Consider the following 15,443-nt stretch of genomic DNA (forward strand, 5'->3'; position numbering starts at 1 on the left):
AAATAAGAATAGGCATTTACCCTTTCTGGCAAAACAACAAGAGGTGTTAAGATGTTCAAAACCAAATATATATACACCTTTTGCAAGGTATCTAGTCTGCGTTAACCACACATTTGTGGCAAAATATGCAAACAAAACATGCTTTGATGATATATGCATTGTCTTTGAAACTGGTTGGCCTGCACCAGAGACAGCCTTCTCCATGGCCTTGTCTCACCAGTGTTAGACCAGAGAACGCCAAAAGGCGAACAGTACATCTTCACAGCTGTTTTATTGCCAGAGAGGATAACATCTATTCTTGTTTTTCATCATTTTCGATACTGGCAAAAATGTCCCATAGATAAACTCAAATGAGTTATAAGAGGAGAAAGGTAAATGTTGCCTCCAAAGCGCTGGATTTCTGTTGTGCACCACCCATGTGTACACACCACAATACAGAGCACTTATTTAAGGCTGAGCGCGCCTAGGGGAAGGCGTGATTACTGGCCATGCCGCTAGTCAGTTGTGAGCGGTGTGCGAAAATCTGTTCTTGGGTGCGTTTTTTGTGCAGTGTAATAATTTTTATTGAGTTAAACATAAAAAAACTTCAAAAGACAACCGCATGGAAAGCATCGTAAAATGACAGTGAAACATATTCTTGGGTCTTTCGGTAAAGTCTATCTACGTGACTTTACTGAAAGACCCAACAATATGAGTTCCTGCAGTCACGAATGCTTTAAGTCAATATATGACAGGAAAACTTTCAAGCTACTATGCCAACTGCACTTTATTGAATCCAGGGGTAGAATTCGAAAACAGAGCACAGTAAAATAAAGCACAAATATGGTTTAACAGAAGGTACATTTTTGTCTTCTGCGGTCTTTTCAAATGTGCAATCATGGTTATATTGCCATCGATTTTTCTGGGGTAAACATCTTATTGGGAACAAGTTTATGATCCAGAACAAAGCGCCTACCATAGGCGAGACCATCTCGTCTAAGCTAACACTGGTGGCACGTTCGTCGGTTGTGGGGCTGGGAGCAACTCTCGTTGTGCGCTCGGAGGTCGTGCAGTTGGGGTGACATGCGGGAGAGGAGAGGACACCGCATCCGTCCGTCCGTTCTGTGGGTGCCTGCCGGGGTGGACGGTGGGGGCCTCACTTCTTGCGTGCGGCGCCCTTGCCCTTGCCACGACGGCCCTTCGCGTTCCTGCGAGAGGAAAACGTTCACGGATGAAAATTTGCGCGCACGATACCCCAAAACCAACGCGGCCCACGGCGGCTCTTCACATACACGGTATATATTGCATTTTTTTACGTACAGTATAATCTATAAAGGATAGAAGATGATGGGCACTAATAACCAGCAGCTCAAAGTAAGGCACGTACAGTCATTGGTAAATGCGGAAAAATGTAGCGTGCCTGGTCACGAGGACTGGAGTTTTGGAAACCCTGGGCTGTGGTGATGTTGACAGCTTGAGTTTAATTTGAATATGTTATTGTCTGCAGGCAATGCATACATAATTGATACAGAGCCAATTAAGTGATACATTTCCAAATTTAAGTTAATATAATATCTATATATAAAAAAGTAAAAAATTGTCTGTCAGTTTGTGGCTTTGTGTGTGTTCGCGCGCTTGCAAAGGATTTGGCTCTCCAACGGTGGGGTTTACGTTAAATAAAAATAAACAGGTACCACGCCATAAGCCCCACCATGAGCAAGCACTAATCATTTTTCACATTCGTCAACTTTGAATAAGTTTAATTAGCGATTTAGTGCGATTTTTTGTGCTTTCTCTTTATTTGTTTATTTATGACGCATGCACGACCATACCAACTCACGCGCCTTTGGTGGGGGGGACGGCCCATACCAAGTCGCACGCCTTCGGTGGGAGTAAGGGGGACATCTTCACTGTGTGATGTCCCCCCCACCCCGATGCTTGCAGTTACTACTAATATATACAGTTGCTAGATGCTACCATTATAGGCCGTAGATATTACTGCAGAGCGGCCGGGGAGATCGTGGCTGGTGGGGGGGCGGCCAGGGGTAGCAGCCCAACCCCAGCCTGCCAAGGTGCCACCTCGGCCGGCTGGACAATCTAGGCGAGGCCGGAGGCTCTGCACGGGACTAGGCCTCACCACGCCACTGTCAGGTGAGTACTTTGTGCTATAGAGTCGATAAATACTGATGTAGAGTCAGCATGTACTACTGTAGTGATAGCAGGTACCACCACAGTCGGTATGCACTGCTGTAATCATAGCAGGTACCACCACAGTCAATATGCACTGCTGTAATCATAGCAGGTACCACCGCACGGGACTAGGCCTCACCACGCCACTCTGTCAGGTGAGTACTTTGTGCTATAGAGTCGATAAATACTGCTATAGAGTCAGCATGTACTACTGTAGTGATAGCAGGTACCACCACAGTCGGTATGCACTGCTTTAATCATAGCAGGTACTACCACAGTTAGTATGCACTGCTGTTAGATTTTTAAGAGTAGTTTTGAAATATTTTTTGGCCCGGGCAACGCCGGGTATATAAGCTAGTAATTTAACAAAAGGCGCTTGTTTTTATATGTAAGTAAAAACACATACAGGATCATTTTGTGTTTTGACTCACCCCTACTGGACATATGTGAAAACGAGCTTCATAGCTCATCGGATTCCTCCAGTAAAAATTAAGATTCTGATTCTATTTTCTACGGTGCACTGTGGGCCCTTTCAGCAATGTGGATGTGAGCATCCAAATAGTTCAGACTATGGCACCAAAACATTTACCAATCCCTTTCCAATTCGCCTTGGTCTCCACTAAACACAACAGATAAGTTGGTGAACCCGGAAGAGACCATAGAGCAGTGGTTCTTAACCTGGGCACCTCGCACCCCGGGGGTGCGAGGTGCCCTTTCTGGGTGTGCGAGACACAGCCAGATGTTTTTTTTAGGTCAATCGAAACACAAATTAGGCACGGGCACATAAGTACAACTACTTTGTTGGTAATTGGAGAAGGGAATTGCCTGCAATCTACCAACCCTCGAGGACCTGCACACGACAAGGTCCATGAGGCGAGCGAGGAAGATTATGGCCGATTTCTCCCACCCTGGACACTCTCTGTTTCAGCTACTCCCCTCCGGCAGAAGGCTTCGGTCCATCAGGACCAAAACCTCACGCCATAAAAACAGTTTCTTCCCATCTGCTGCTGGCCTGTTAAACAAGGCCAAGGGCTAACACTGTTTTTAACATTTGATCTACATAACGACACCTTGCCGATATTAACTATGTTACCCTATTTGTATTTTTTATTTTTAAATTATATCTTAAAGCTATTTTATATTCGATATTTATTTAATTTTATACACTTCAGCCCCTTGGTGTTAGACTTTTAACCCTTATTATAGTAATACTTGTTTAAAACTTATTTAAGATTTTAGATTCCTATATGTTGAATGTATGCACCATCCTGCCAAAGTAAATTCCGTGTCGGTGTGAACTTACATGGCGAATAAAACCCTTTCTGATTCTGATTCTGATTTCGTCAAAGCTATGTATTATCATCATCATTAGACCTCCTTTGCCAGTACCAAAATGTAATAATAGGGTTTTTACCCTTTTTTCTGGCAACAAAACTGAAACCTTTTTACAAGGATTCATGTCTGCATTAACCACAATACCTGCAGTCAAAATGCAAACAAAAAACATACTATGATAATCTATGCATTGTCCTTGAAACTGATTGGTCCACACCAAGGGACGGCTTTCTTTATGTGTTTATTAACATTCTTTTTTATATGATTGAGAACCAAAGGGGTGCAAGGTTGCAGTAAAGGTTAAGAACCACTGTGCTAGAGGTATTGCCAAGCCAGCCATGGTGCAGGGGCTGGCTAGAGCTGTACACAGGCCTATCAAAGTATTAGATGCCATCGGCGGGAAAAGTGATTGTGGTAAACACATATTGGAAATGCAATATCGGCCTCAAATATTAGACAACTGTAACCACGACATTTTATAATTGGTTTTCCACTGACTTGCGGTATATGACGGAACAAATCCCCAATGAAAATGCAGCACTTGCATTCGTAACCACAGTAAGCGCTGCAGATTGTGAAGGCGATGCTTTTCAATTACATTGATAATGTTGACCAACCGAGTTGCTGTGTTAGTACGTCTTTCGTGATGTTTGATGGTGACATACATCGTGTTTGGTGTTTAGTGGTCAAGAATGCGAGTTTACAAGCATGCTGCTTTAAATGCTGGGGTTTTCAAATTATTTATCGCCATTATTCACGAAATTGTACTTTACAAACTAAAATAATGGCCTCATATGCTATAAATACTGGCACTGTACAGAAATATATTTTCACATGTTAACTTAGAAGAAGAAGATCTGTATACATATTGTAAAATTTCCCTTAGGGATTATTTGGCCTAATTTGATGAATATGCATGTAGTACTTACAGCTCATCAACTCTCCTGTTCAGGCTTTGAATCTACATTCGGAATGACAGCAAGTTGGCAAAGGACATCAGCGGAAGGTGATGCACACAAACACCAGAAATGTACGTACTGTGGTACCTCGGTATACGTCGTTAATTCGTTCCAGAAGGTAGGAGGACTTATACCGGAAGTGACGTCTACCAAACGAATGTTTCCCATAAGAAATAAAGGGAAATGAAATAATCTGTTCCAGAGTATAAGAAATTATGTTTTATATGGCATATTATACAGTAATGGGGTTGTATAACATAATGTAGACGCTACTTAGTACTAAATTGCATACATACATTATAATAAATGCATGTGAAAATTCACAGAGAGTTACAGCAAGGGTTGTGCACTGAACGAGATCGACTGTACAGGCAGACTGAGGAGTGGCGCTTTGTTTCAGTCGTGAACGGGGTCTACGCGGGTACGCGGTGACTCATCCCGACCCATACAAGTTCTAACAAGACGTCGTATCCCAAGCAAGACGTCGTATCACAAGACATTTTTTTCTCGTCAAAACACGACATGTACCAAATTCTACGTATTCCAAAGCGGTCGTATACCGAGGTACGACTGTACACAGATTCTGGAAGCTATTCTTTTAAACGTATCTCACTGAAGTGTTAAACTGCCACGATTGAAATACAGAAACAAAATAAACATACGGTCATAAACAAATTTGAGGTTGATGATGCCACAGTAGGCACTAGGTGCTTCTCTTGTAAAGGAAGACATACAATAAAAACAATTAACTATAGTTTGAGATTTTTACCTATAGCGTGTGTTCAAGGCTGTCTAATATGGGTGTGACGCGTCGCTAATCGCTGTCCATCAAGCTGTGGTGCTTTAGTGATGCCGCTGGGCCAGTGATTTCTGTGGTTTCTGTACCCTTCCGGCAATTAAGTGCTCACATCCTACTCTGCACGATATCAACATATAGACCCATCTATATGTCCGTCCACCCATGTTGAGGACTTGGTCTACCACACACTGTTTCATCTCACCTATTCTGTGTTCAACTACCACACTGCAGATCAACACAACACTCACCCACCCACTCACCACACTAAAGGTCACAACAACAACACACTCGACCACCCACCCACTCATGACACTGTAGGTTAAAACAAAGATCCCCCTTATAGCCTTCACAGACTGTTGGGGCAAGTCCTGTTAGCGAGTAGCACCTATGAAGACCGGCACGGCATACGAGGAGGTGGGTAGCCAACACCATCCCCAGCCGCCTTTGTCTCCCAAGTGGCGATGTTTACACACGGTGCCAGGCACTCATCTGAGGATGAGTCGACCGAGGGGAGGCCCAGCACCGGTTCAGATAATCGTCGCTGGTGTTGGCCGCGAGCAGGAATCGAACTCAGGTCACCGGGTTTGTAGCGCAGTAAGCTAACTGCTACACTACCACTCAAAACAACACACCTACTTACCCACCCACTTACTCACCACTCTGCAGGTCACAACACTCACACAAACCATTTAGGCATGCATTTGCCATAATTTACTCACACTTGTATACACACTCATTCACGCACTCATACACACTGATTAATTTACACAATCACTCGTACACTCAATTAAACGCACCTTCGTTTACACACCGAGTGGAATGATTCCTTTTCAGAGATATACACTGTGCGGGTGCTGCGAGATCACCAGAGGCACGTGAATCACCCGAACATTCATCTTACATCGTATTTCTGGCGCTTGATCCTTTCCAGGAGATCAAACTTCTCCGACTCCAGTCCGTGCAGCCACTCCCACAGCTCCGTGGCCTTCTCCCTGCCAGGGCACACAAGTGGGATTGGATTACAGAGATCGTTCACCAGTGCTTTTTGTTTTGGCTTGAACAGTTATGATTTTATTTAGGATGCCCATGAAAATGTAAGCGTTTGTTATTGTCAAGGTTACACCTCCCCGTTGTTATTAATTTGTCTGCGACACCGAAAGCGCCGTTAGTTCAGAGACGATCGCCCAATATTTGCTTGGTGGTTGACGAATTTGAAAAATGCATTGCGGGTGATACACACAGAAAAGTCAGAGTATAGGAGGCACAGACGCAGAGAACAGGAGGAGGGGACCCTGAGCAACATGTGACTATGAACAGAGTCGAATGTGATTGTCAACTGTTGACGTTTACACCAAAGGGAACAAATTGAGAGAAGGGTGTGACCCAAGAAAGCCGAAAATTCACTTATTCCATATGCAGAGTGAGTGACACTCTAATATATAAAATATAATTAGATATGAAACATATTTTATAATGTTTGTTTTGTAGAAACCATCCACAATTTGCATGATATAAAAGCAATGTATACTTTTTGGTAACATTTTATAGAGTTAACATGATTTAAAGATTGGGAATCACTCCCACCGATCTCTGTGCCAATTGGCTAGAGCAAACGTAATAATAAATAAGCAGATGCCCATCTGTCCTCGACATAAAGTGTTTTTTTTTACACATCCCATGAGCCAAACGGCCTTCAGGGAGTGCATAATGTCAGCAGCATTGGTTCAAGACAAGCATTACTCTGGACCTGTGTTGAAATTCAGTATCTCATCAACCGAATTCACGCTGGCTTAAATCAATGCTGTTGAGATGTTCACGAGATGTTCACAGGTAAGGACCCTGTCAGTTAGATATGAGTCCTAGTTCAATGTTGAACTTCTTTTGCACTGTACATAGCCAACCGCTCTAACCGGAGGTGCGTACTGTATACATCCTCGGCAACAACACCGATGATCATCATGAAAGAACGCCGACGATGATGATGAAGATGCTGATGATGAAGATGCTGATGATGATGATGATCGTGACAGCGGCCAAGTGCACTCACTTGAGCTTGTCCTCGCTCAGATGGTCAATGTTGAGTGCCTTGCGGCGTTCTCCCAGAATCTTCCTCTTCTTCTCGCGCTCCGTCACCTTCTTCCCCTTCCTGCCCCTCTCGGCCTGCAAAGGAGCACGATGTGCAGTGATTAATTCTCAAACTGTGAGTTTCTTGGGGGGGGGGGAGTAAAATAAAGCAGGCAGTTAATTTTCTCAACGTCGTTGTAGGCAGTGCCGGATGAAGCTAGTGCGGGCCTGTAGCATATGTTATAAAGGGGCCCTAAATAAATAAATAACCACATAAATATTAAAACACAAATGTTTCACTTGCATAGTAAAGTAATTGTATTTTTAATTTGCTATACAGCCAGATAATACGACAAATCGCTAACCTTAAACATCCAGTCGTTCATAAAAGTTGAAGGCAGTATAGTACTATAGTAATAGAGCAAGTGCAGAATCACTGAACCGGAATTGATAGCTTGAAAGCATTTAGCGCAGGGCCCTTGAAAGTGCGGGGCCCGTAGCTACTACATATGTAGCTACTACTTATGTAGCTACTACATATGTAGCTACTTTTGCTGCTAGGATAATCCGGCACTGCTTGTACGCAAACGCAATGTTGCCTCACACACTCTCTTTGTGCATGCTGCGCTATCTTTAATAATGTCAACTCGTAGCACACCACGATTGTGGAATACCCTTCCTCGGTCCATTAGGGATTCTGAGTCTGTGTCACTTTTTAAATCACTGCCTTAAAACTCACCTATTTTTACTGCATGCTTTCTCTGTAACTTAAGATAAAAAAAACAACTATTCGGTTGTCTAATTTGATTACTCTGTAATTATTAGTATTCGCTTTCATCATGGTTCTTCATTTTATTGGAATTTCGAGAGTCGTCACTGATGTTGTTATTGTCAGCTTTCTATTTCGCTTAGAGTTGTATAGATATTTGTGAGTGTAGTTTTATTTTTACGTACTGTGCAGCGTTATGAGATACTTCAATATGAAAGGCATTTTATAAAATAGAGATTATTATTATTATTTGCGACAGAGAGATTATTACTCTGGAACCACAAGCGGGAAAGCAGCCACGTGATTACCCGGTGCCTACAATTTCCCAAGCTCTGTGGTTTCCTATATATATTTATAGGTGTTATCGGCCAATTAATGAGTAGAGAAAGCCCACGTGTGCGAGGGGGAAACGCTCTATCCCATACAGATGGAAGAGGTTTATGGCTCCTCCTCGCTGCCAACGGGAGTTTCACGACATGTTTGTGATCCACCAATGCTTGCTGCTTCCAAAGTGCTGGATTTACAGGCCACGTGCATAGCCAGACTTTGCGGTCCTCTATATATATATCACGGTGTTATCAGCCAATTATAGAGTGTTTACTTTAACAAAGTTACATGTCTTAGTCATATGTGTTCAATGTGAGAACTATATTTCGATTTAAAGCTTTCGTGACTGCAAGGATTCATCTTCTTTGGTTCTTTCGGTAAAGTCACGTAGAATGAGAATAGAATAAAATAAAACGTCGTGAGAATTTTATTGTTTTATTTTATTCTTTTATTCTCATTCTACGTGACTTTACCGAAAGAACCAAAGAAGGTGAGAACTATATTTAGGTCTAATTTAAAGAAATGTCGCTTTAAATGAAAAAAATCAACCCAATGCATTGTTAGGAGCACATGGGTTACACACTACACATGGGTTACACACTACACATGGGTTACACACTACACATGGGTTACACACTACACATGGGTTACACACTACACATGGGTTACACACTACACATGGGTTACACACTACACATGGGTTACACACTACACATGGGTTACACACTACACATGGGTTACACACTACACATGGGTTACACACTACAAATGAAAAACTATCACTTCCCTTTTACATCGGAAAATATTTTAATTGTTTTCACATTGTGCCTCATGATTTTTTTTACACAAGAATAAATTGTGTTGTTTTTTATTCTTGTGCAGTTTACTATTGTCCGTGTGTGTCAATCGAGTTTGGAGGATGTAATATACGCCCAATTAAAATGCTACCTGGAATTAATTCACAAGGTCATAACATATGCCTAACATTTTTATTACGATCGATTTTTAAAAGACCAAACACTTCCATCAATTATACTGTGGCCTTAAAACTATATATAATAGGTGACCTTCTGCACTATAACCCTTCTTCACAGCACAACAGAGGCACAGAGAGGTATGGCTGGATCATAAAAATGGTACCTGTACTTGAAAATCAGGCGAACATAATCCTAGCTAAGTATTCTTTAATTACTGCCATATATATCCACTAGCGATTAGGGTATTTACATGTTATTGTCCTGACAAATTGTATACATTGGGCAATTCTATTTACAAAGGTTATCATCTGTTTTCTTGTGAATGTTTTTAAATAACACGTGTATATAGCAAATTCTAGAAACTATTTTGTGTATTTTACCAGGTAAAGCCCACGGAGCTAAATAGCATTTTTTTAGAAGCGACCTGGCCACATATGATAGCTCAACGAAGTGGCTTATCATGTGGATGTGCAGCAGCCAAATACTTGAAATGCACATTTTTAAATGTGGAGGGAAAAACCGGAGGACCCGGAGAAAAATCCACGTGACCACGGGCCACGTGCAAACTCCAAATAAACAGCAGGCGTCAGGGTTGGGATCGAACCCACGGCCTCCTGCATACCAAGTTCTAAAAACAAGGTATTTGTTTATTTGCTCATTTTGTTTTGTGTTGCTGATGCAGTGAACACGACACGCGATGTGACACTGCCCCCTGCTGCACGAGATACCGGAAATCAAAACGACGACCAATAATTTTTAGATGCTGGATTGTAATCCAGCTGGATTATAATCTAGCTTCTAAAAGTGGGTATTCATTCACAAGTCACAGCCTAGCCTTATATATTCCATGCAAAGTAAACACAAATGACCCACTGGGATGATCACGCTGATGCTGATAGTGTCATTATCTTTCCTCTCTCATCTCCTTCCATGTCCCCTCTTATCCTCTTCCTTCCCAATCTTATCTGTCTTTCGTTTTCCCTCCTCCCCCTGTGCCCAATCCAGTTTTTTTGGTTCTTCTCTCTCCTTGCACCCCTACACTGGAATAGTCTTCCCCTGCACATGAAGCAGTCCCCCTCCTCAAGCTCCTTCCGTTCCTCTCTCAAAGCATCACCTTTTCTCTCTTGCCCGTTCTCTTCCCGCCCCTCCACCCCTTCCCGTCCCTCCCGTACCCTTCCGTGATCCCTAAGTATCATTCCTTAATCATTGTACGCGCCAAGCATCTACGTCATTATATTCTGTCACCGTTTTGTAAGTTGTGTATGTCAAACGCCTCGAGTGAAGGCGTCTCTATAAATTAGACTAGATCACTGTACTTAAAGCTTTCGTGACTGCAGGAATTAATATTCTTTGGGTCTTTCGGTAAAGTCACGTAGACAGGTTCAAATAAAATAACAAAAATAACAAAAAAACCTATGACGTTTCGATCGCAACACGAGCGTTCGTCATCAGGAAGAAAAAAGACGAATGCTTGTGTTGCGATCGAAACGTCGTAGTTTTTTTTGTTATTTTTTGTTATTTTCTTTGAACCTATATACGTTACTTTAACGAAAGACCCAATAAATATAGATCACTGTCGATTGATATTGACCGGTAATGCGTCACACGTGTTGCTTACCTTGGAAAGCGTGCTGCCATAGGTGGCAGATGCGTCAGTGAGCAGCCTCCTCTTCTTGGAGTCCTCCTCTGCACGTTTGCGTTGATCTTCCTCCTCCCGCCTGGCCTTCTCTTCCTGCATCAAGAGCACACGGCAAGGGTCAGGTGTGCGGCTCCTGCACATCTCCTGGCATTTTCTGCACACCGCAGCAGGTCCCTTTGGGGCCCTTGTGTCATGGATGGGGAGAGCATTCAGAAACTCGGGGGCAGCGCGTCACTGTCAATGCTAAACTAACATTGAACAAATCTTTAAAAAAATAATTTAAAAAAATCTTAAAAGCCAGATATGGTGAGTGACAATAGGATCTGGCTTTGTGTTTTCATGCATTCCATCTGCAGCTCTCAATTGCTATCATCGGACGCAGGTTTTTTTTAGTTTTGCGTTCTAAACGTCTACTTTCAACGGTGACTTTGTGTAATCTCGAGGGGCCGGTGATGATGCTGGCTGGGCGACAACTCACAGCGATCCTCAGCTGACGCTCCTTCTCCTTCTCAGCACGCTGGCGGATATTTTCATCACGCTCCTGACGTCTCTTCTCCTGATGACGCATGACGGAAGTGATTAGTATTGTGTGAGCAGGATTTGAGCAATATCTTACTTACATCTTGATATAACATTTCTAAACCTGTAGCATTGTGATTTCGTGTATGTTACATACTGAACCGAGTTGCAGTTATTGGTGTTTTTTTATATTATATTTATACAGACAAACACAATAGGTTTTCCTCAGGTTTGTGTCTCCAAGTTTGGCGAAACCAGTTTTTCTACAAAATTAATGTTTATATAATGCAAATTTTTTACGTGCCGCGCAGTATTCGCTCGCTCTTGCAGAAAGAGGGAATGACTTGGAGACACGACGGGGAATTACAGACAAGCGGGAGGGCATCTACACAATGTTACAGGCCAATTAGAGTCTTTGAAGTGGTAAAACTAAAACAACTAGGCAATTTTTATTTTACCAGGTAAGGCCACTGAACTAAATAGCTCTTTTTCAGAAGCGATCTGGCCACACATGATAGCTCATCAAAGTGGCTTATCGTGTGGAAATTAATAGCAGCCAAACACCATCTGAGAACGCATGCTTCTAAATGTGAAAGGAAAAATCCGCACGACCATGGCGAGGACAAGCTCCAAATATACCTATCTACGTGACTTTACCGAAAGGACCAAAGAGTATTAATTCCTGTAGTCACGAAAGCTTCAAATCAAGATCCAAATATACCGGCGTATCGGGTTGGAATCGAACTCCACAACCTCCTGTACACCAGGCGAGGTAGTTAACATCTCTCCACTGGAGCAAGATGTTGACAAAGCACCGGGAGAACGCCCACACGTGCACGATGGGGGGAACACTATCGCATACATCTCAGAGAGCAACGCTAGAGTGTAAACACTGTAAGGCGTATGACGACGTACAATTCTCTCTTTCAGTAGCAGAAGTTCCTCCTCCTCCTTCTTTCTTGTTTCAAAATGAGCATCGATCAGAGTCTGCAGCTCCGACAGGTCCTTCTCCATGCGCTTGCGATGCATGTCCTGCAAACGAAAAAAGCCAAAAAACAAACAAACCACAAAATATTACTTTACTTGACACTTTATATTGTGCTCGTCTAGCAATTACGAGTTCAAGTTTCGATTTTATTTTGTTTATATCCAGGTGAATGAGGCGGGGAGGGGGGAATGCATAACCAAATAAACCAATGAAAGAACCAAATAAAGAACAAGGAAAATAATAATAACGTAAGCATGACGTGTCTACAGCCCGGTCCTCCTCTCCAGCCCACGCTCACCGATCATTTTCTTTCCTCCCGTTCAGGTATTGGGGCTCTACGGTAGCGAGATGTTAACTACCTCGCCCAGTATACCCTGACCGCCTGCTGCTGTTTATTTTGGAGTTTGAATGTTCTCCCGCCGGTCGTGGTGATTTTTTTCCAGGGTACACCAGTTTTTACCTCCACATTTATAAACATGTGTTTAGAGAATTTGGCTGCTATACATTTCCACGTCATTAGCCACTTCCTTGAGCTTGTCATCGGTGGCCAGGTCTCTTCTAAAAAATAGCTCTATATTACCTCAGTGGGCCTTACCTGGTAAAATGATAAAATAGTTTAAATCGTTTTTAATAGCATTTTATGTTATGCGGGGATCTCAAGGAACGGTGTCCAAATCGCCTCATATTTTCCCTCTTTTCCCCTTTAGCTTGTAGCTAAGGTGCTCCATCGCTGCACAGGTCTCCAGATTGGGGGTGGTTCATGGTCTTTCCGGTTTCTCTCGATTGTTTTCCTTGCCATGGTGTAAAAGGCTTGGAGTTAAGACATGCTGGTGCTTGGAGACCATCCTCCCCCCCCCCGCCCCCCTCGGTTTTACACCCCACAGGGATGAGTCCATATATTTTATGTGTTGCATAAATATCTAATTTATGGGACCAGTTCAGCCACAGCTCAATTGCACTGCTGTAACCCAATCCCTCACACACTTCCAGCGAGTGAAATCCTACCAAGTAGGAATTGTTGATACTCGTTAAATATTCCTGGAAGGAGTGTATCCAGTATGTATGTGTAATGTAGCTCTCAGGGACACCGTCTTGTTCAGTTTTATATATATTTATGAATAAAGTCCACCGACTCACTGATATTTGAACGGATGACCACGAGTTGACTATATAGAGCTGGGTAACTTCTGTGACCCTCGGCGACGCTCCCCATGCAGTTGGCTGGCTGCATAGAAGTGGACGCGTAGCAGTCACGGAGACAATATGTAACTCTAGCCTTCCAAGACAACAAGGTGCCCCCATCCATGATGATGGAGACGACCCGCTCCAAGACGACGATGGCGACGACGGTTTGTTGATTGCCCCACAGCAGCCCAGAGCCCTGCTCCACGCTGGCTTTTATCCCCCTCTCAAACCTGGCCACGCCCCTTTTCCCGAACTCTCTCTCACCTCATCTGGCCCTTTCTGTCCCTGTCTCAATTATAATTTACGACCACTTGGGTCCCGTACTATCCTTACGTGACCCTGTCTGCTCCCGTCGCGTCAATTATTAACCACGGCTACCAGGCCCCGTACTGTCCTTACATATATATGGTGAACTTATTTCGCACCGTACATAGCCAAACGTGCTAACCACAGCGGTTGGTGATGTCTCTGTAGAACTCAGCGACATCTGGAAATAGCCATTAGGCGTGCAGATATCTCTGTGTGGTGCCTTGTAGACATCTGGGGCAGTCCGAGGATGAGTTAGAGAAGTTCGCCCTCTCCTTTCATTGCTCAGATAGGTTCCATGAATACATTTGAAATAGATGATTTTCAAGATGAGATGCTGTAGACGTCATCTTGTTCTTGCATCCTCTTCCTTTGCCGCCACTGCGTCAGTAGGCCGGACTACCGGCCAACATCTCCTCTCGTGTGTGTACAGTATGTTGAACTTCTTTCGCACCATACGTAGCCAACTGTGCTAATTGGAGGCGGGGGAAGGACTTACCTTCTTTGAACAGTCAAATAACATATTTAACTTGTTATTTATTATCCCCATCTTCCTCTCCCTCTCAACGTTATTTCCCAGAATTCATCTGTCGTGATTTTTTTCACCCTTTTCAATTCTTGTTCCATTTTATCGTTCACGTTCGAGTTTCTGATCCATATATCGTAGCGGGTGATTCGCACTCTTCATAGGACACATTATTTAATTGTCACTAGAAACCATTTTCTCTGCAAGTGACTCTGTTTAACTGTGGAGGGCAGTAAGTGTCAGGTTTTGTTCGATTGAGATTTCCTTCAGATGTCTGGATTTTGTGATATAAAAAAATCAATTCTGCAACGTGCCCAGATGTCTTACCAGCACGCCCTATCACTACATCAACACTATACACACATGCATGTGCTAAATTCGAATATACATTGTGTACATTTTAAAAAAGAGAGTAATAAAGGATATTCATGGAGAGCAACTTACATCAAAGACAAGCTCAGGAGGTCCTTCTGGTGCAGCTGGTTGCGGGACATGTATCTTGTGTTTTGGCTTTTCTGTTTTGAAATAAAAAAAGAGAATGGTGTGGTTAGAATCTCACAAGTTATATATAAATATAAAACGTGTTTTAAAGATGGTTGGGAAATACCCATTTAATATACCTTCAGTTCACTTAAAGTTCAAGACGTCATGTGAAAGTGGCACAAAACGCTCGCAAATAATTCTGTGTTGCCCTCTGCGTGACCATTTGGTTGGTCGTTTTTTTTTGTCCGAACAAATGCAATGAGATTTCCCTTGAAACGATGGGAATCGGCATCCTTCTCTCTCTCAACTCTGGTATAACTCCTCCTTTTAACACGTAGGTTTTCGTGACACAATATCATCCATAATAGAGGTTTTTGGGATTAGATTGCGTAAATGTC

The 15,443-nt window shown here is 42.9% G+C and overlaps 1 protein-coding gene across 1 annotated transcript; it reads right to left on the bottom strand.

Moving 5' to 3' along the window:
- Positions 1-740: 740 nt before the first annotated feature.
- On the bottom strand, positions 741-15,149 carry LOC116939851 (troponin T, fast skeletal muscle isoforms-like). Its single transcript, XM_032948761.2, has 8 exons — positions 15,007-15,149; positions 12,473-12,589; positions 11,517-11,594; positions 11,018-11,131; positions 7,310-7,422; positions 6,164-6,254; positions 4,434-4,465; positions 741-1,187 (listed from the first exon to the last, which is right to left on the bottom strand). Exons 2-8 carry the CDS (start codon positions 12,584-12,586, stop codon positions 1,136-1,138), a joined length of 594 nt encoding a protein of 197 aa, XP_032804652.2. The 5' UTR covers positions 12,587-12,589; positions 15,007-15,149; the 3' UTR covers positions 741-1,135.
- Between the last annotated feature and the right edge of the window lie 294 nt (positions 15,150-15,443).

This window comes from Petromyzon marinus, chromosome 7 (assembly GCF_048934315.1).
Source record: "Petromyzon marinus isolate PM22_M1 ecotype Great Lakes invasive population chromosome 7, UKy_Petmar_22M1.pri1.0, whole genome shotgun sequence".
In the NCBI taxonomy this organism is placed as follows: domain Eukaryota; kingdom Metazoa; phylum Chordata; class Hyperoartia; order Petromyzontiformes; family Petromyzontidae; genus Petromyzon; species Petromyzon marinus.

Coding starts and splice junctions, on each gene's coding strand:
- LOC116939851 (XM_032948761.2), bottom strand. CDS start 12,586: ATGCATCGCAAGCGCATGGAGAAGGACCTGTCGGAGCTGCAGACTCTG. Junction 11,595..12,472: donor TGCTACTGAAAGAGAGAATT/GTACGTCGTCAT, acceptor ATGCGTCATCAG/GAGAAGAGACGTCAGGAGCG. Junction 1,188..4,433: donor AACAGGAGAGTTGATGAGCT/GTAAGTACTACA, acceptor TTCCTCTCGCAG/GAACGCGAAGGGCCGTCGTG.